Here is a 21,069-nt window from a genome sequence, read left to right on the forward strand (position 1 = left end):
CCCCTCTCTCGATTTCTCTTTGTCCTATCCAACAACAACAACAGCTATAACAATAACGATAAAACCAACAACAATTGCAACAAGGGCAACAAAAATGGAAAAAATGGCCTCCAGGAGTAGAGGATTAGTGGTGTAAGCACCAAGCCCCAGCAATAACTCTGGAGGCAAAAAAAAAAAAAGCATATAGGAGACTTCTGGAGGCGCGGCTATGGAATAGCAGCAGCCATGTTTCACTCTCTCCAGTCAACCAGGGAAAGCAATGAAGATCACCTGAAAACTCAACAAGATACAACCAGGATTTCTTCAGAAACTCACCAAGCCACAGGCAAGTACAGACACCTGTGACCTGTGGTTCGTGGAGAGAAAAGGGTCAGGGGGAGATCCCTAGACTAAATGGCTGTACTCAAGAATCAACTCTTAAAAAAGAAAGAGAGAGGGAGAGAAAGAGAGAAAGTAAGGGAAAAGGGAAAAAAAAGGGAAAGGAAGGGAGGGGGGAGGGTAGGGTAGGGGGAGGGGAGGGGGGAGGGGAGGGGGTAGGGGGAGGGGAGGGGAGGGGAGGGTAGGGTAGGGAAAGGGAGGGAAGGAAAAGAAGAAAAGAAAGCCACCTAAGTCACAGGTGTGAACAGTCACATGTGGTTTGTGGACAGAAAGGGGGTGAGGGAGTGATTCCCAGAACTAAAAACCAGTGTTCAGGAATCAAACATTAGGAAACAGGTGGCTGAGCCACACCACTTCTGGGTCTGAGTTAAAGCAACAAAGAACTGTTAAAAAGAAAAAAATCACCATGGTCTCATGGTCTGGGAGGTGGCGCAGTGGCTATGGCACTAGACTCTCAAGCATGATGCCCTGAGTTTAATCCCTGGCAGCACATGTAACAGAGTGATGTCTGGTTCTTTCTCCCTCTCTTCTCTCTCTCATCTTTCTCATTCATTAATAAGTAAAAAATCTTAAAAAAAAAAAAAAAAAAAAAAGGAAATAAAGAAAGAAAGAAGCTACCTAAAAGCTCACCAGTTTACAACTGTGACTTCTTGAGTTTCCAATGCTGTTACCCCAGCAGAGGCTAGAACAGCAGCAGGGAGACCGTATACTGACATCAGGGACACTGATCCGACCTGGTGACTCAGGATAGATAAAAAGCTCCCCTCCTCCATCAAGATACAGAAACCTTAGCCACAGTGCCTCCTGCTAGCACAACAACAAAACACTAAATGCAGAAACTAAGAAATACAGACAGCAATGACAGAATACCCAAACAACCAGACTGACAGAGACTTAGTAAACAGTGACATAGAGTTCAGAAAACTCATTATGAAATCACCTCAAGAAACTAAAGTTAAAATTCAAGAACTCAGTGATCATTTAACAAAAAAAATTAGAAAATACAAAAAAGAAAAAAAAAAAAACTCTGAACAGAACTGCAGGGCCTAAAGGACACTTGGAATGCAGTTCAGGTTGAGGTAAGAAGCCTCAGAAGTAGACTTAATCAGGTGGAGGAGAGACTATCAACACTAGAAGACACAACCACTATATTCTGTAAGTTTAATGCTCTTGGAGAGGTTTAGAAAACTCAAATACTTCTCTCTGAAATAGCAGACTCCATCAGAAAGATGAATATCAGAGATACTGAAATCCCTGAGGAAGATGAGAAAAGGAGAGGAATAAAGAACATATTCAAAGAAATCTTAGCAGAAACTTTTCCATACCTGAGCACTAGACTCTCAAGCATGAGGTCCTGAGTTCAATCCCTGGCAGCACATGTACCAGAGTGATGTCTGGTTCTTTCTCTCTCTCTCTTCTCTCTCTCACTCTCTCTCTAAATTTTTGAGTCCAAACTAACATACATCAAGACATATGACTGTAAAACTGTGTAAAACCAGGGACAAGGAAAAAATATTGCAGGCTGCCAGGGAAAGGAAGAAAGTCACATACAAAGACAGAACCATCAAGCTTTCATCTGATTTCTCATCTTAAGCCCTAGAGGCAAGGAGGGAGTAGAATGGCATCTTCAAAGTATTAAAATATAAGAATTGCCCATAAAGAATTCTATATCCTGTTAAATTATCCATCAAATATGAAGGAGAAATAAGAGCTTTTCAAACATATAGAAACTGAAGGAATTTACCACTACTAAACCTGCCTTGCAAGAATTACTGAGGAGTCCCACATGAAAATAAGAAGCAACGGAATTCTAACTTTTAATAAGACGATCAGTATTAGAAAAGAACCAAGAACACAACAAAAGGGAAAACCAACACAGGAAAAAGGGAGAACAAAATAATCAGAGCAGCACAGTCTAATGTTGGTGAACCAAAGCCAACTTAAAAGATTCTTGTAGATAATATTGCTAGACACAATATTTGAGACAACCACAAAATGAAATACAGCACAAAGACAAATATGAAACATATATACGGTAGGCAAGATCACTACAGAAAACCAGCCATGAGGCACACCTGGTTGAGTGCACATGTTACATACAGTCCCAAGGACACAGGTTCAAGCTCTTGGTCCCTACCTACAGGGGAAAAGCTACATGAGTGGTGAAGCAGAGCTGCAGGTGTCTGTGTCCCCCTCTCCATATCCCCGTTCCTCTTGATTTCTGGCTGTCTCTATCAAATAAAGATAATTAAAAAGAAAAAAGAAAACCATCCACATAAAACAAACAGGAAGAGAGTCAATAAAAACAAAAACCAGAATGGCTCTAAGCAAACCACATTTATCAATAACTATCACAAATATGAATGGCTTAAATTCTCCAGTGAAAAAATTCAGAGTAACTGAATAGATTAAAAATCAAGACCCATTTCACCATTTTCAGCCGATATTGGATGGACCTTGAAAACTTAATGTTAAGTGAAGTAAGTCAGAAACAGAAAGATGAATATGAGATGATCTCACTCACAGGCAGAAGTTGAAAAACAAGATCAGAAGAGAAAACACAAGTAAAACCTGAACTGAAATTGGCATTTTGCACCAAAGTAAAAGACTCAGAAATACGGGTCCAAAAGATGACAGAGAATGACCTAGTGGGGGTTGTATTGTTATATGGAAAACTGGGAAATGTTATACATGTACAAGCTATTGTATGTACTGTTGAATGTAAAACGTTAACTCCCCAATAAAGAAATTAAAAAAAAAGCAAGACCTGGCAGTAGCACAGCAGGAAGCGCATGTGGTGCAAAGCGCAAGGACGAGCATAAGGATCCTGGTTCGAGCCCCGGCTCCCCATCTGCAGGGGAGTCACTTCACAGGCAGGTCTGCAGGTGTCTATCTTTCTCTCCCCCTGTCTTCCCCATCTCTCTCAATTTCTCTAATAATGACAACATCAATAACTACAACAATAATGAAAAACAACAAGGGCAACAAAAGGGAAAATAAATACATAAATAAATAATCAAGACCCATCTATGTCTCCAGGAAACACACAAAAGTACACAAACAGAAGCTCTGAGGGACAAGTAGGGACAAGGTATTCCAAGCAAATAATACAAACAAAAGGGCAGGAACAGCTATTCTAGTATCAGATAAACTAGACTTTCAGACAAAGAAGGTGCAGAGTGATAAGACATGGGCACTGCATATTGGTCAGAGGATAAATCCAACAGGAAGACACAAACATGGTCGATATATATGTTCCCAATATGTGCACCCAAATATGCAAAAAAGTATTTAATGATCTTAAAGGAAATATCAGCAGCACAGAATTAGTTGGAGGGAGACCTTAACATGCCACTCACACAGCAGAAGACAGATCATAAGAGGAAAAAAAAAAATCAATAAGGACACGAAGGCCCTAAATGAAATCATAAATGAGATGAGCTTAACAGATATATTCAGAACCTTTCACCACCCCCACCCCCACCCCCCCAAAAAAATATACGTTTTTTTCAAGTGAACATTCTAAGCAGATGACCTCACACCAATGTGTCCTTGAACCTCAGCTCCCCAAAGCCCTATCCCACTAGAGAAAGATAGAAACAGGCTGGGGGTATGTATCAATCTGTCAACACCCATGTCCATCAGAGAAGCAATTATAGAAACCAGACTTTCCACCTTCTGCACCCCCATAAAGAATTCTGGCCCATGGGAGTCGGGTGGTAGCGCAGTGGGTTAAGTGCATGTGGCGCGAAGCGCAAGGACCAGTGTAAGGATACCGGTTCAAGCCCCTGGCTCTCCAACTGCAGGGGAGTCACTTCACAAGTGGTGAAGCAGGTCTGCAGGTGTCTATCTTTCTCTCCCCCTCTGTCTCCCTCTCATCTCTCCATTTCTTTGTCCTATCTAACAATGACGACATCAGTAACAACAATAACTGCAACAACCATGAAAAATGAGGCAGCAAAAGGGAAAATAAATTAAAAAAAAAAATTATATCATTAAAAAAAAAAAAAAAGGAATTCTGGCCCATACTCCCAGAGGGATAAAGAATAGGGAAGCTTCCAGTGGAGGAGGATGGGACATGGAACTCTGCTGGTGGGAACTGAATGGAATTGTATCCCTGTTATCTTACAAACTGGTTAAACATTATTAAATCATTAATAAAAATAATTAAAACTTTAAACCACAAAAGCATGTTTTTGTTTCTCTAAAAATCATTTTTTACTGATTCAAAATTCAATTTGGGCAATCAAAAAAATAATACTTACCATTGCCATACGGAAAAGCACGTGCAGAACGACTATCATAACCAGAAGAATGTCCACTGTTAAAGGAAAAAAAATGTGTTCTTATTATGTTGCAAATATGTCCTGCATTTTAACAGTCTGATGCAGATGCAAAAACATAAAGGCAGAATTACAACTTTAACATAGGCATGATACAATAAGCTTTAAGTTTGTAATTTCATTAGTAAAGAAAAATATAGCCCTTTAATCACAAAATAATTAGACCTGCCTGCAAAAATATAGCTTTATTTAACATAAATAGATTGATTTAGCATGACTCTCAAAATAAACCAATCCTTTCACACTGCTGAGGTGTGAAAACCACATGCAACATCTACAGTTGGATATTACTGATATATAAAGATCTCAGCATTTTTTATTTGATTTTAACCATTTTTCAAAAATACATTATTTTTATTTAACCTACCACAAGAAAGTAGTAAGAACTACCATTTATTAGTGATTTCCACATGCAAACTACACTGACAGTTTATACTCACAATGCTACCAATCCCATTATGTAAAGAGAAAATTGAAAATCAGAGTAGTTATGAACTTGCCTAGTAACATAAAACTTTGAAGTCAAAATCTGCAACAGGACTGTCTGATTCAAAACTATTATGTTGTTGACTATCAAACTGCCATTCATGAAGAAAATACTCTTTAGTATATTAACCCAACTAATAAACCGTAAGATACTAGATACTAAGCTATTGCCATGAAAAATGATTTAGTCTTCTTTGTGGAAGCTGAGTTGCAGCGGGTGTAGGAAGGGATAAGGCTTCTTTTTTACTATGGTCCCATAGCAGTTGTTTATATCTAATCATAGGACAGACATACACTACCCATGATTTCCAGTCACCTATGTTTATATTTCTCATAGAACTATTACCATGTTTTTAACCAATCCATGGGTCTCTTTCTTTCTTATAAATATTTTACTTATTTAAATGAGATACAGAGACAGGGGAGAGAGAGATACCAAAGCACAGCTCCACTCTGGCTTACAGTGGTGCTGGGGATTGAACCTGGGATCTTGGAGCCTCAGGCAAAAAAGTCTATTTGCATATCCATTATCCTGTCTCCCCAGCCTGGTTTCTATCTATAGATGTCATGAAGTAAATTATTTCAAAATACTATTAACTCAGTTTTCTTTGTCCTTTTGTTACATCAAGCTATATAGGTCACACATCTGAGAGTCAGAAAACAGAAGCCCAGATTTATGAATTAAATAATCAGGTCTTATTATATATAAGTTAAGCTTTTCACAATATTACCAAGATATGTATGGCTCTTCTGTTAAAAGACTATCAATAATTTTTTAAAATTACAGCATTCATACTGATTTACCTTTCGATTGTTGGTATAAGTGATGGAGGTGGAGCGCCTGGTGGAGGAGGAAAACCTGAAACATTCAATCATAAGATTAGAAAGTTAATATAACATACATCCAATGCCAAGAGGGGAGCAGCTGCTGCATATCACTACATTTCTCTGGGGACATAAACGTGCTTTTCTACATCGTAACAGACCAAAAAATGGAGCTAAAATTATAAATATTTGAAGCAACGAAACTTTAAATGAATAGTCTAGTCTAATACAGAGCACAAACAGGAGTCAGGACAGCTGGTCTTATTTTCAGCACCACACACAGCCCATTTTGTAAGTATGAGAAAGTTAATCTCAGTGCCTTACCTTTTCCCATATATAACACAGTAGTAGTGTTGCCACCAGGTATGTTATACTTAATATAGTTCAGAAACAAATAAAATAGCAGTTACCTCTTTCAAAAACATTGAGGCTCTCAGGTATTAGAGATTTCCTTTAAATATATAATCTATAATTACCAGTCGACACATAAATTCTTAACGCTGAGAATATCCATCACAAAAGATTTAAATATTACAACACTAAAGAACCATTTTACAAAGAAATGTACATTATGTAATTTTTGAATTAGTTTGGAAAGAAAATAATTTGTGCCTTTACATAACATCTACATCCTTAATAATTCATATTATCTATGTGAAATTCCAGACTGTGGCTAAAAGGGGCCTTAATAATAGTTCAGCTACTCTACATTTTCAAAAATTCAGTTAGGCAAATAACACATCTCAACAAGACTTTAAAATTCCACAACTTATAATACCAATTCCTTCCAAGTTTCAACAATCCTTTCTACTAGGAAAACATTAATTTCTATGCTTTATATTACACACTACAATTCATTTGCAGTACTGCCCTAAATGAGAACAACAAACAACTCTTCAGTCAACCTCTACACATCCGAACGCTTTTACTATGCTTCCTCTTTAGTATTCTAAATAAAAATGGATCCCAGTTCTCTTGATCCTTCTCAAAAGGCGTATTTAAAATCAATAATTGGTCCTGCTTCAAGCTGTTTCAAATTCACTGTGCTCAGCATCATTGCTGTCATCAGTGTTAGACTCTGCAACTCTTCTACTAAACATTTATAAGCACAAAACATAGCATTGATCACATTAACCCTAGAGTTCACAGACCTCTTTACCCTGCCTCTTAATCACTTCTTTAAAAAGTAAACACTAATTATTTCTTTGATTTTTCTCAACCTTTTTCAGACACATTCATAAAGAGCCAGAGACTATCCAATACCTAAATACATATGCTACCTAAACTCCACTAGCTGTTTATATTAAAGTCATTTTTCAATTTACACCCACCCTTCCAACCATTGTCACCTCTTGTTCTTTTTATATTCCTTAGCTTTTTAAAAAGGATCAATAAGCACAACTTACTATCACATTTGCATCCCACTAGCAAATAAACAAAACTTTAAAAAATGTTTAAAAACAGTCTGGACCACAAAATCGTGCTGATCATACCATCACAACAATGAACAATTTAATATTCACTTAAGAACAAGCCACTAATGATCTCATAACAGAGTTATACCAGCAGGGTTAAAAAAAATTGAAATAGATGATCTTTTTTCTTGCCATCAATTTATCAAATAAAAAGTTCACTATCCCTAAAAATAATTTAATAAAAATTTTATTTTGTAGCCTACACTGTACTCTCCAACAATGATAACAATTGTCTCAGAATCTGTTTCTATAGAAATGGGTAAGACAAGTGTAAGAACACTAAATTATATTAATCAAAAGTGGAATGAAGCAAAGGCAGAGCTGAAAATAGGACCTTGAAATCCCACTAGCCTACTCCATATTCTAACCACATCAACACTGTCCTCCTGTAACTATAGCTTGAAATTTCATGTTTATTAACAATGATGAAAAAAACATGAAAAGAGTTTTACCTGGAGGTGGTACAGTTATTGGAATACCTAAAAAACAAGTGATGAAATTTAATATAGTGATTGGATTTCAAAACCTGTTATGTATTTATGCCATCACCAAAACAAACTTTGAAATAAAACCCCTCACTTATTTCCCTGGCTTATTCACTCAAGTGAAGCATTCTATTTTCTTGCAGAAGACCAACAAGTATAAAAGCCAACCTCCTGATGAAAACCCGCTCTAACAACTTGATAACTAGGTGATCCCACTAGCTGTAATCACAAAGAAAGTTAGACATCAATTAAAAAAGCACACTTGTGCACAGACAAATATCAAACTCCACAAAGTTAACACTAAGTTCAATAATCAACTGATTAAACATTTTAGTAGGGAAACTGATCAATGGGTTCCTTCAGGGGTTTTGTGTAACATTCAAGTGTCCATCTGAATTTCTTACTGTTGTTAAGGAAAAATATTTCTCTTGATTTGTAGGAGAAAAGAAATGGGGTATCATCAATTCATAAACACAGACGCACATACACACACACTTTAAGGGACATATTACAATAAATGTAAATGGTCTGTTCCTACAGGAATCAGTAAATACTAACGCAAGTGACTTTCATTTATTTGCACCTACTACAAACTATGTATTATTCTCAATTTACATAGGCCACGTGACCTTAAATCTTAATATCAATTTACTAAAATTTGATATTTTACTTTAAGAGATAAACCAAAGGCAATCAAGATGGCATGTTAGCTGTAACTATTTTTTGAATAAAAGTATCATTTCTAAGTATGAAACACTGGATAAAACTGGTACAAAGAAAAGATAAACTAATTCATTTAGTAAATGCATACGGGAAACAATCCCTTTCAAATGTTTTCATCAGTGGAAACATCTGCTAATAATTTATTTAAAAAATTTCTAAGCATGCATTACCAGAATAAGCAGTTTCTATAAAAAGATCTTAAGGCGGTAAGTGATCTTAAAATGGAGAATGAAGCACTTAACTACCCATGCTATAAAAACATGTTAAACTTAGAAAATCAGTAAGATCAGAAAAGATAGGACACCATCGAACTTGGCTATTTGACCTAGTTTTCACATTTAAAAAATTATTTTCTTAAGTACATAAGATGAGCATTACACCAAATTCAGCTATATACTCTTTAATCCTATGTAAGTACATGAGCAACATTCATCCCTTCAGCTAGTGCTCACTGGATCTCACAAAATAAAAAGTTCATGCAAAATTACTAGGAAATTCCTTTAAGTCTACTCAAACTTTACTTCTCAAAAAACATTTGTAAAACTTCCACACACAAAAAGTCATAACCAATTTACTAAGCATGCTATATAGGTAAAAATATGTCTATTTTAAATTTTAATTGACTATGGTTATATCAGAATAGATTTAAAAATAAATAAAGAGATGGATCAATAGCACAAAGAAAAGCCATGTTATATATACAAAAACGTCTTTCCAAATGATGTCTACACATAAGAAAATTGGCATTAAGAAATAGACAGTGTTCTTGTGGGACTTCTGTTGCATCTAAGATAATTTTGACACAAACTTTCATTGGTAAATATTTGTTGAAACATCATTTAGAAACTGACGGAACATTATATAACCAATTATGTGACAATTATCAAGTATATTTTCAACATGCATATAGCATTTAGTACGAGATAAATACTCTATATCTGGAAGGAGGCCCACAGGAACTTGGATGGTGGTTGTGGTACACTGCACATACACAGGTATGAAAGGAGACTCTGAAATCTTGTAATTTTGTCAATCAGTAATACTAAACCAGTATTTAGAAGTTAATACAGATGCATAAAATTCTCTATTTGAGAGTTAACAAAATAGATCACCCGACTAGTTAGCTTATCTTGTCATATGTATAACCCAGGCTCTAGTCTCGTCCCCACAACATTGGAGGAATCTTAGATGCTATGTGAGCCCTTCCATCTGAAAAAACATCAGCCCAGAGCAGGAAAGCCCTGCTCATGACCAAAAAAAGTCCCCATTACTATCATCTTCCCCAACACTCTCAGCCTTCCAGGACAACATGCTTGCTACACAGGCAATAGGTCTGAAACACACAAGACAAGTATTTGTGTTTCTCTGATCATTTGCTGCAAAAGAGCAGGGAAAAGGAGCACTTTTTTAAAACCTTACACAAGAACTAAATATATCTAATATTCCCCATAAGGAGTATTAAAACTCTAGTGGAACTATTAAATGAGCAAATTTTGACTATTCAGTGACCATCAGAATCACCTTAAGAATTTATTTCCTGGAGCCAGGTGATGGTGCACCTGGCTGAGCACACACATTACATACAGTGTGCAAGGACCCAGGTTCAAACCCCCCCCCCCCCCGTCCCCACCTGCAGGGGGAAAGCTTCACAAGTGGTGAAGCAGGGCTGCAGGTGTCTCTGTCTCTCTCTCCCTCCCCCTCTCAATTTCTGTCACTATCCAGTAAATAAATAAAAGGAAAAAAAAATCTTTTTAAAAGTTTATTACACACACACACACACACACACACACACACACAAACACACACACATACACACACACATTTATTTCACATATTGCTGAGCCCCTACTTTAGAATATCTGATTCATTAGCTCTGGGGTGAATCCTAGATGTAAAGTTGTCTTTAAACATCATTGTTGTTAAGGAGTAACTAATTAAGCAATGAAGTTCATTTTTTTTTTAAACTTCCAAGAGTCTATCATAAATTTTATCCTCCAAACCAGGAAACTTGAGTAATAAAAATCGTGTGGAACAAAACAAGAGAATAAGTAGGGCTGTTACAACCAAATCTGGATACACTATCGCCCTTTTTTAAAAAAGCTGGCAGTATCCCAAAATATGGGTACACTATATTGGTGTCATTATTACACTTACCCTATCATATACAAACCTTTGGTCCTAAAAATGTATGTATGCCATTTAAAAACTGATGTTAAAGGCCAGGCAGTGGCACACTTGGTTAAATGCACACGTTACCATGAGTAAGGACACAGGTTTGAATCCCCTACTTCCTACCTGCTGGGGGAGAAAGCTTTATGAGCAGTGATGCAAGAACTGCAGTTGTCTTTTTCTCTCCCCTCCTTTCTCAACTCCTCTGTACTATCAAATAAAAAAAAAAAGAAAGAAAAAAATGGTCTCCAGGAGCAGTGGATTTGTAATGTAGGCAACGAAACCTCAACAATAAAAAAAACTAAGGTTAAAAAAAAAAGACATCAGGAGTCAGGCGGTGGCGCAGTGGGTTAAGCGCAGGTGGCGCTAAGCACAAGGACCAGCGGAAGGATCCCGGTTTGAGCCCCCGGCCCCCCACCTGCAGGGGAGTCACTTCACAGGTGGTGAAGCAGGTCTGCAGGTGTCTGTCTTTTTCTCCCCCTCTCTGTCTTCCCCTCCTCTCTCCATTTCTCTGTCCTATCCAACAACAATGACATCAATAATAACTACAATAACAAAACAACAAGGGCAACAAAAGGAATAAATAAATAAATTAAAAAAAAAGGAATTAAAAAAAAAGACATCATTAAAATATATTTGCTTCTTAAAGGCTTTCCTTTTAGTACTTTTCAAGAAAGCAAAAATAAAACCCAAGTTCTAAGAAAGATACTTTTAAAAACATTATTTAACAATAAACTGTCATAGCTTAATATATTTTTTATTATTTTTTAAATTTATTTATTTTCCCTTTTGTTGCCCTTGTTTTTTTAATTGTTGTTGTTGTTGTAGTTATTATTGTTGTTATTGATGTTTTGTTGTTGGATAGGACAGAGAGAAATGGAGAGAGGAGGGGAAGACAGAGAAGGGGAGAGAAAGACACCTGCAGACCTGCTTCACCGCCTGTGAAGCGAACCCCCTGCAGGTGGGGAGCTCGGGGCTTGAACCGGGATCCTTCCACCGGTCCTTGCACTTTGCACCATGTGCGCTTAACCTGCTGCGCTATCGCCCGACTCCCAGCTTAATATAATTTTAAAGTGATCTATATTACAACAAACTCTATAGAAAATACTATACTCATGTAGTTCTTAGTGAAGAAATAACTGAACATGTGGTTTTAATGTAGACCTACATTCTGCTGGCATATATCTATATAACTGTGCCCAATTTAATTAGTAGTTGCCTATGTGACCATTATATGATTTTACTGATGTTATGAATACATAAATATCTTGAATACATAAATATCTTGCTGACTCAATTAGCAAACAGATTTAGGAAATACCAAAACATTTTTTTACTAGTAGGGAAAGGGAACAGGTAGAAATATTTCATGATGTAACAACTTACAAACCTAGCAAAAATAAGGTGTAATTCAGATAGTTTCAACTTACAAATACTTGGTTTGGACTAAGCTGTTATCACATTTCCCCCTTCCTTGAGTAAACATGCCAGTTAGGTAGTACATAAGCCATCATTAAATTTATCTGAATAAGTATCTCTTAAATAATGTCTACAGAATACTGCAGCTGGTTATATGTATGTGTTACCATGTTTGCACATGGTTCAAGCCTCTGGTTCCCACCTGCAATAAGACGGATTCTCAAGGGGTTTAAGCAGTTCTGAAGGTATCTCTCTCTCTCTCCATCTTTATCCTCCTTTCTCAATTTCACTATCCTATCAAATAAAAATAAATGCGTAATGCTTTTTCAAAAATGAGTATTAAAAAAAACAGAATAAAAGGAATCTGCTAGTCAGGTAGTGCTGCCCCTGGTAGAGAGCAAATATCACAGTGAACAAAGATCCAGATTCAAGCCCTCAGTCCCTACCCACACAGGAAAAGCTTCGTAAGTGGGGAAATAGTGCTGCAGGTGTCTATTTCCCCCTTCCTTCACAATTTCTCTGGAGCAAGACAAAAAAATCTGGACAGGTATTTAAAATTTGGAAAGTATAGGGTCTGGGTGAGCACACACATTATTACCAAGTACAAAGATATGGAGTGATTTTACAAATACTTTTAAGTATACTTCCAGATAACACCATTGCCTACTGGTAATAGCCTAATAAGCTTCTAAACATTCTTATACCTATTCTTATACCTATTTTGTTATTAATTCACTTTTCTCACTTTAATATAATGAGCTATATAAAAATGTAACCATTTGAGAATAAATGTGGTCAGAAATTTTTAAAATTTCTTTTAAATCACCCTTAGTAACTACCAGAATTAACTATCATACTATTGTCACATACAATAAACATTTCTAGTCTTATTAAATGATTTATGTTCAAAATCAAATATTTTACATTAGTGGTATAGTGGTGAGCATAGCTGCCTTCCAAATCAAGTATTTCTATATTGTAAGTTTTCAAGGAATAAAAACCCCATTTACTTTACTCATTGAACAAGTCCTCATTACTATTTTTTCCATTTTCACTGAATTCTCATCATAAAGACTGAAGAATTATAGGCCTGGTCATAACTTTTTAATGGTTTGTGCTAATAATTTTTTTTTTCTTTCTTAAAAAGCACTGCTCAGCTCTGGCTTATGGTGGTGCAGGGGACTGAACCTGGGGACTTGGGAGCCTCAGGCATGACAATCTGTTTACATAACCATTACACTACCCCCGTAAGTTAGAAACTTATTGCTGGGACAGGAGCTGGGTGGTGGTGCACCTGGAGCACACAGACTACAATGCACAAGGGCCCAGGTTCAAGTCTGCAAAGGGAAAGCAGTGCTGGAGGTATTTCTGTCTCCCCCTATACCTCTTTCTTCTCTCTTGACTTGTCCCTATGCAATAATAAATAAGTAAACATACTTAAAAAACTTTTATCAAACTTTAACGAACTTGAAAAACGTGTCTGGAGCAAGCACCTCTAATTCATCCCTCTATTTTCCCTATTTCTCAGTAAAGAGATTTCTAAGGCCAACAGATTCTCGAAAGCTCAATTTGCACATACATTTTTTTTAATGTTCATATATTTGGAAGTGGAAAATGGAAAGGAATCAAAGGTACTATGGCTACAGAACCAAAGCAAGACCTGACATTTAGAGAGTAAAGAATGAACATCGTAGGAAGGACTGTATAGACCTATACAGTAGACCTCAGTACAGCATCTTCCAATAGTTCTGTTACAAATGCATGGTGAATAGATAGAATTCTTTAGTAGACTGATTTTTATTAAGAAAGTGCCTACATACATGCTACACCATCTATGTGTTCCTGACTGGAATCAATATTTTATCATTTACAACTGGAATACTTAAGTAGGAAGTCACTACCATCTCAATTAATCTTGTCAGTCATTAAAATTGGTTACAAGGAATAAATATTGAAAGAACATTGAGCAGTTCAACAAGATAGCTTGCTTGGATAGTATACTTGTTTTGCTGTGCACAAAACCCAGGTCAAGCCTAGTCCCCCTGTACTGTACAGAATTCTGCTGTTGTGGTGTTTTTGTCTCGTCTTTGAGGGTGAGAGGGAAGGCAGAGGAGTCAGCCTAGAACAGGAAAGAGAAAGTGCACACACCGCCTATTAAGAATAAAGTAGCAAAGGCAAGTAAATTAAAATATAATGAAATTCATGGATTATATGGTAATTTTTATTTATTTATTTATTTTGCCCAGGGGTTATTGTTGGGGCTCAGTGCCTGCACTATGAATCTACTGTGCTTGGAGGCCATTTATTCCCATTTTTGTTGCCCTTGTTGTTGTTATTATTGTCATTGCTGCCGTTGTTGTTGGATAGGACAGAGAGAAACCCAGAGAAGAGGGGAAGACAGAGGGAGAGAGAAAGACAGACACCTGCAGACCTGCTTCACCACTTGTGAAGGGACCCCCCTACAGGTAAGGAGCCCAGGGCTCAAACCAGGATCCTTACGCCAGCCCTTGCACTTCACATCATGTGCACTTAGCCCGCTGCACTACTGTCCAGCCCCCTTAAATTTTATCTATAGTCAACATTCTAGCTTTTAAATAAATTATAAAGTGACTAAAATATGTTAATAGCTTACACAATTTCCTTGTTTTAGAAAAGTAAATACAAGGTTATTAATACCCAGAAATAGTATTCTACACAGAAACAGTACACAAAGACCCAAAATGAAATTTCAATTTCTTCACACAATAATTTTTTGGATTACTCAAATCCTAAAAGCACCTTTAACTTTAAAATTAAATTAACTTGTTTCTTTAAAACAATTTGGTTTACGATTCAATATGAATTTATACATTCACTATGAGCAACTTAACTGGAAGATCACATATTTCCTAATCACAATTTCAATAACTATACATTCTTCACTATTTTAGTGTATTATTTTACTATGCCAAAATAGCACAACATATTGATATGTTTATTTAAGTGTAGATCTACCGAAGACAAGATAATACATTTCACACCAATTATTTTTAATGAAATGTAATTAATGAAGATATTATTTTTCAAATATTTAATTATTAAATAAAAAATAAACAAAACCCCTTCAAGGGTTACTAATTTTCTCCCAAACTCAAATGATTTTTTTTACTATTTACCTGGTGGTGGAATTAGAGGTGGAGCAGTGCTGACAGTTGGAGGAGGTGGAAGAAATGGAGGAGGTGGAAGATGGGTGGGAGGTGCTCCTGGAGGAAAAAACGGAGGTGGTTTGCTAAAGTTGTTGTCTACTTCAGTAGTGGATCTTTCAGACAGAACCTAAAATAAAAGCAGGTTAGAAAGATGAATAATTTAAGACTAAATTCAGTAAATCATTTCACTTAACCTAAGAAACAAATTTTGTTCCTAGAGACATATTTTGGAAGGTATGAATACTTTTTTAGGTATGTGTTATTTATATACATAAATGAGTATTTACTCACAAACACTTTCAAAAAACCTTCATTAAAAACAAAACTAAACCCTTAATATTCAAATCCAGAAAAACAAGTGAATACTATTGGGCTCATAAGGCCTATGAGGCCTCAGGTAGGATCTGGTGTCACATACGCCAGCCCTGAGTAATGCTTAAGTCCCTCTTTCTCTTTGTGCTCTCTCATAAAAAAATAAATAAATCTTTGAAACAGAAGTACTACCAAAAAATTCTCTTAGTAAAAAGTGACAAGTGTATCTCAAGAGAAACCTTAGTGAAACATAAATATAATGAAATATATAGTTCATATATTCACATAAATATATGAGATATAATCTAGCAGGTTAAAAGCATTTTTAATACCCAACCTGTATATTGCTGTTTTCATTTGCCCGTCGTCTTCCCTCTACTCTGCTGATAGTTATAGTTTGACCAATAACATCAATTGATCCAGGTAATCTTCTGTAAAACATAAAAATTCAATAAATTCACACTCCACTTCACTCAATGTTAGAAAAAGATACACAGAAACAACCAATAGCACAGCTATATACAAGATACTGGGTACTGTACAGCAAACCCTAACAAAAGGACTTTTCAAAGTTAACCCAATTACCAAACAATGTGATGATAACATTAACTATCGATTGTCTTTTTGAACCCTAAGACAGCAGGAACCTCACGTCTACACTATAGAGCCTCTACTTCCCCCAGTCCTGGAACCCTTGGATAGGGCCCACTTTCCCATATGCCTCTCCCAATCCATATCAAATAATATTGCATCTGCCGACCACAACCTAACCAACACAACGATTGCCACCTCAACATGCTTCACTTCAGACTGTGTCCAGAGACTTCACGTGTGGAATGACAACCCTTCAACTTCATTACTCGGGTGAGACCTTTCCTTTCATAGTATACTCTAATTTCATCTCAGGTGGTTCACTTTCTAACAAAGTCCCATAACCTAGATATACACCAGTTTCTGTGAGAGAGAGCTTATGTTCACACGTATCCTTAAACTACTGCAAAATATATGCCTAAGGTATTTTTTAAGAGAGTGCAATATGAGAAAGAAGGCAAACCTGAATGAAGCAAAAAAGGAAAAAACATGTATTGAGGGTTCATTAATATGGTTCCACACAATTTCATTATAGCCAGAGGGAGAAGAAGCAAGTCAGGAGGCGAAGGCCAGATTTTAAAGGTACCTTAAGAAGCTGTTAATTTAAGGCATGAAAATATGGTACAGTTTATCAATATTTATTTACCATCTTAACTCAGGAGGCATGATAATAACGATGATCTAAACGTCAAGGAAACAGCTTTACCTTAACTCAGGTGATTCAGACCTCCCATATCGATCCTGCCACTTCCCAACACTTGAACTGGTTTTTCTGGAGGCAGTACTTGACTGAGACTGAGAGGAGGTGCTGTTTCTGGTGAGACAAAGTTTCTATGTTTTTTTCCTTACATACTGTTGTCTCTGGTCCCCCATACCCTGCTCCCCACTGACACACTTTTTATAAAATTCGTTACCATGTTCTTACAGGACCATTCTTTACAATTCATACAAAATGCTTGCTGTGGTATGAGACTGCTAGAGATACTTAAGTTTAAATTATCACCAGCAACTGATAGAAGCTAGAATATTTTAGAAATACTTTTCAACACGGAGAGTGTAAAGTCAAAATGGCAGCAATGAGAAGAGAACCAAGGGTTTATTACTTCAGGATATAAAACTAATCTCTGTACCTTTACAAATAATAATTTCTGCTACTACTTCATGAAATCGTGCTTGAAATTTTGATATTTCTTTTCAGTATCTGCATCACTATCAGTCTGGTCAAAGTGACCATTATTTCTTACTTAGATAAATTTACAATGTAACTGGCCTCACAGTTTTTGACATTAGTCCCTCTCCAGTCCATTTTAATACAGTTAAAATAAGACTTTTAAGACCTTATGCAGGTTATTTCACTGCTGTATTTAAAGTCTGATGATGATTCTCCATTTATTTCACTTATACAAGTCAAAGACTTATAATGGCATAAGGTCTTGCATAATAATCTGCCCCAACTTAAAAAGAAAAATTAAGGAAAATTGTGACTGATTTTTCAATAGTGTAATTGTTATAGCACAAATCCATAGAAATACTTTGTAAGTCATCACACACACACACACACACACACACACACACACATCAAATGAAGTATTATTATTATATTTTTACATATCATGTCAAGATTAAGGGTGTTGCTCAAGGTACTTAAAAGCTAATAATTAATAAAGCCAGAATCTGAACCTAAGAAGTATAGCTCTAGAGTCCAAACTATTTATTCATATACATGTAGAATTGGACTCACATATATATGTGCAGTTTCACCACTCTGGGCCACTTTATTTATTAATAAAGATAATAAGACAGAGAGGAGGAGAGATATCACTGCACTAAAGGTCCTTACGCCCCCCCCCCACTACCATAGTGTGATGTCAGTGCTCCACCCTAGATATTAGGCATGACAGTACAGCACTTGACTCAGGGAGTTAGTTATCTCTCCAGTCCTTGAATCTAAGCTCCTGACATCACTCTAACTATAGTTAGAAAACTCGGTGAATGAAAGTTGACCTCTTCTAAAAATTGAAAAATGCAGTAGCCAGGTGGTGGCTCACATAGCTGAGTACACATGTTACAATGTGCAAGGACACAGGTTCAAGTCCACAGTTCCCCCAAGCCAGTGCTGCAAGTGTCTCTTTCTCTTTCCCTCTCTCTCCCAAACTTTGTATCCAATCAGTGAATCAATGAAAATATTTTTTAAAAAACTGTAACAAGCTGGGGAGTTAGCACTATTTGTAGGCACTGGAGGAGGGCCCACGTTCAAGCTCTAGCACCACCATAAGCCAGAGCTGAGAAGTGCATTGGTCAAAAATTATAAGTAAATACATTTTTTAAAACAAATATGCAAAGAATATTATCCAATATGAGAACTATTAATAGTAATAAATGGACTTCTTTCAATTTAAAAGAAATAACTGATTAAAGTCAAGTTTATCTAATCCAAGATCAAATTGCTGACATCAAACTTCAGTTCTAATCTATCCTTTACCAGTTTCTGGGCAACAGGTTAGTCATCTGCCATATTTAACTACAAGGACATTTGCCTCAAATGATTAGTACCCTGTGGAACTCTAAGTTCAGCATTATCAAAAATCAAAGAGGAAAAAAAAAAGGTTTAATTTAAAATATTTCCTAAGTTGAAGTTTTACAGCCTCTATTACTAAAACTAGTTAAGCAAATTTAAGTCAACAGATCTACACTTAGATTACCAGTAATTCTCTAGTTAAGAATCAGCATAAACAGCAAGATCACTAACATAACTTCTGAAAGTATGAACTGGACTTCACTTCTTATCTAGATTTTTTTTTAAGGTGGAACAGCACTTCAGTTTTTCAAAAAAGAACCCATTTTGTACTAAAACAAAACAATGATGGGTTTTGCTAGAACACCCAGCCCTTTTATACCCCCCCCCCATGCACACACACACTGCAATGTGAAGGAACCAAAATATCTTCAATAAATTGAGTTATGAGTGCCTAACCTGCTTGGTGGGGGTCCCGACTTGAATAAAGAAGGAGGAGAAGAAAACTCAGCTTTTGTGGAAGGAAGAGGTGTTTCTTTCTCTGAGTTCCCAGTTCTTCCCTGCTGTACCTCAAAAAAAGAAAGTCATTAGCTTGTTTAAAATACTCAAACACACTATACTGAGTGTGCTAAATGTGTAGATGGTAAAATTAATTTGTAGCATCTGATTTGTAATTGAATATGAAGAATGTTTCTTTGCTGAGTATTTAATAAAATCACCTTATTTTAGAACACCTTTCATAGAAATGCACCAAAGATAAGACAGTCAAATGCACAACTATTAGCATCATCACATTACTATAACTTAAAAGTCCAAAGAATAACTCATCAAAACTTAATTCCTTTCAGATGACCAGAAATGAGTTTAACATGCTTGTTTATGACTTCATATTTCAGAGTTTAAGAAAAACTTAGCACGTCAGGGGAGATAGCATAGTGGTTATGCAAGAGACCCTCATGTCTGAGGTTCCAAAGTCCCAGGTTCAATCCTCCACACCACCATAAGCCAAAATTGAACAGTAAAAGAAAAGAAAAATGTTTATTAATTTAAAAAAAGGGGGGCTTTGAAGAATTCTCCCATTCTATCTTTAGCAAATAACACAGTGGCCATTTTAGTTATTTGGATCATTATCTATTCAAACCGTATTTTGTTATAATACTAATGGTAATCATTCGCTCTCATAGTGCCATATTTTTTACCCCAGTATTTCCCCATCATCAATAACACCATTATGTTGATAGGTCAGGGTACACAGAGACTTAGGTCCATCTTTGTAATATCTCTTCTTTCTCTCTGTTGTCATTCAGAAACTTGGTCATCCACTTACTCCATAATTTCCCCCAGAATTGCATAAACCAAGTCACTCTTTTCCTAAAAACATAATAGCAGAAACAAATAAATGAATAGAAGAGTTACATAGCTGCAGAAATCTTCCAAGAGATGGAAAACAGATGATAGAAATGAGGAAAATTAGTATTTTATTTACTTACTTATTATTGGATAGAAACAGAGAGACACTTAATAGCCCTGTTTCACTACTTATAAAGCTTTTCCCCTGAAGGTGGAGACCAGGGGCTTGATGTTCTTGTGCACTATAATGTGAGCACTAACCAGCTGCACTACCACCTGGCCCCAGAAATGAGGAAAATTAAAGTTCCAAGTCCCTATATTTGGACAGAAAGTCCAGAAGATAGAGGCAAAGAAAAAGTAAAGAAATAATCCCAAGTGCTTTCTCTTACTCCCCGAATTATAATGATTTAACAGTTATTTTTTGTATACAATTGAGCAACTCCATTTTTATTAATCTATTCTAAAAATATTTTTCTTTATTTATTGGAGACAGAGAAAAATTGATAGGGGCAGGGAGAGAGAAAGGGAGAGAGACAGAGACACATCTGGAGCCCTGCTTCACCACTCATGAAGCAGGTGGGGACCAGGGCTTGAACCCAGGTCTTTGAGCACTGTAATGTGAACACTTAAACAGGTGCGCCACCACCTGGCCTCTTATTAGTCTATTTTTTTGCATTCACTGAGGTGCTTCACTGCTCCAGGTTGATTTTTTTCCCACCCAGATGGAAACACAGAGATAAAAGGACAGAGAGACAGATACATAGATAGCACCAAAGCTATCGCTCAGTGCATTGAGAGCCCAAAGCAGAGTCG

General features: G+C 36.4%; 1 protein-coding gene across 13 annotated transcripts in view; it reads right to left on the reverse strand.

Moving 5' to 3' along the window:
• Nucleotides 1-21,069, reverse strand: part of FIP1L1 (factor interacting with PAPOLA and CPSF1) — a 50,730-nt gene that overhangs the window by 10,934 nt on the left and 18,727 nt on the right. For 5 of the 13 annotated variants that reach the window (XM_060188053.1, XM_060188057.1, XM_060188051.1 and 2 more), the window contains exons 10-16: nucleotides 19,366-19,475; nucleotides 17,098-17,205; nucleotides 16,138-16,231; nucleotides 15,459-15,615; nucleotides 7,960-7,986; nucleotides 6,012-6,066; nucleotides 4,644-4,699 (exon numbers count right to left, since the gene is read on the reverse strand). In XM_060188053.1, the coding sequence (XP_060044036.1) occupies nucleotides 4,644-4,699; nucleotides 6,012-6,066; nucleotides 7,960-7,986; nucleotides 15,459-15,615; nucleotides 16,138-16,231; nucleotides 17,098-17,205; nucleotides 19,366-19,475 (607 nt within the window). The remainder of the gene's footprint in view (nucleotides 1-4,643; nucleotides 4,700-6,011; nucleotides 6,067-7,959; nucleotides 7,987-15,458; nucleotides 15,616-16,137; nucleotides 16,232-17,097; nucleotides 17,206-19,365; nucleotides 19,476-21,069) is intronic. The other 8 variants (XM_060188058.1, XM_060188062.1, XM_060188056.1 and 5 more) reach the window with 3 other exon arrangements.

Source organism: Erinaceus europaeus, chromosome 3, assembly GCF_950295315.1.
Source record: "Erinaceus europaeus chromosome 3, mEriEur2.1, whole genome shotgun sequence".
In the NCBI taxonomy this organism is placed as follows: Eukaryota; Metazoa; Chordata; class Mammalia; order Eulipotyphla; family Erinaceidae; genus Erinaceus; species Erinaceus europaeus.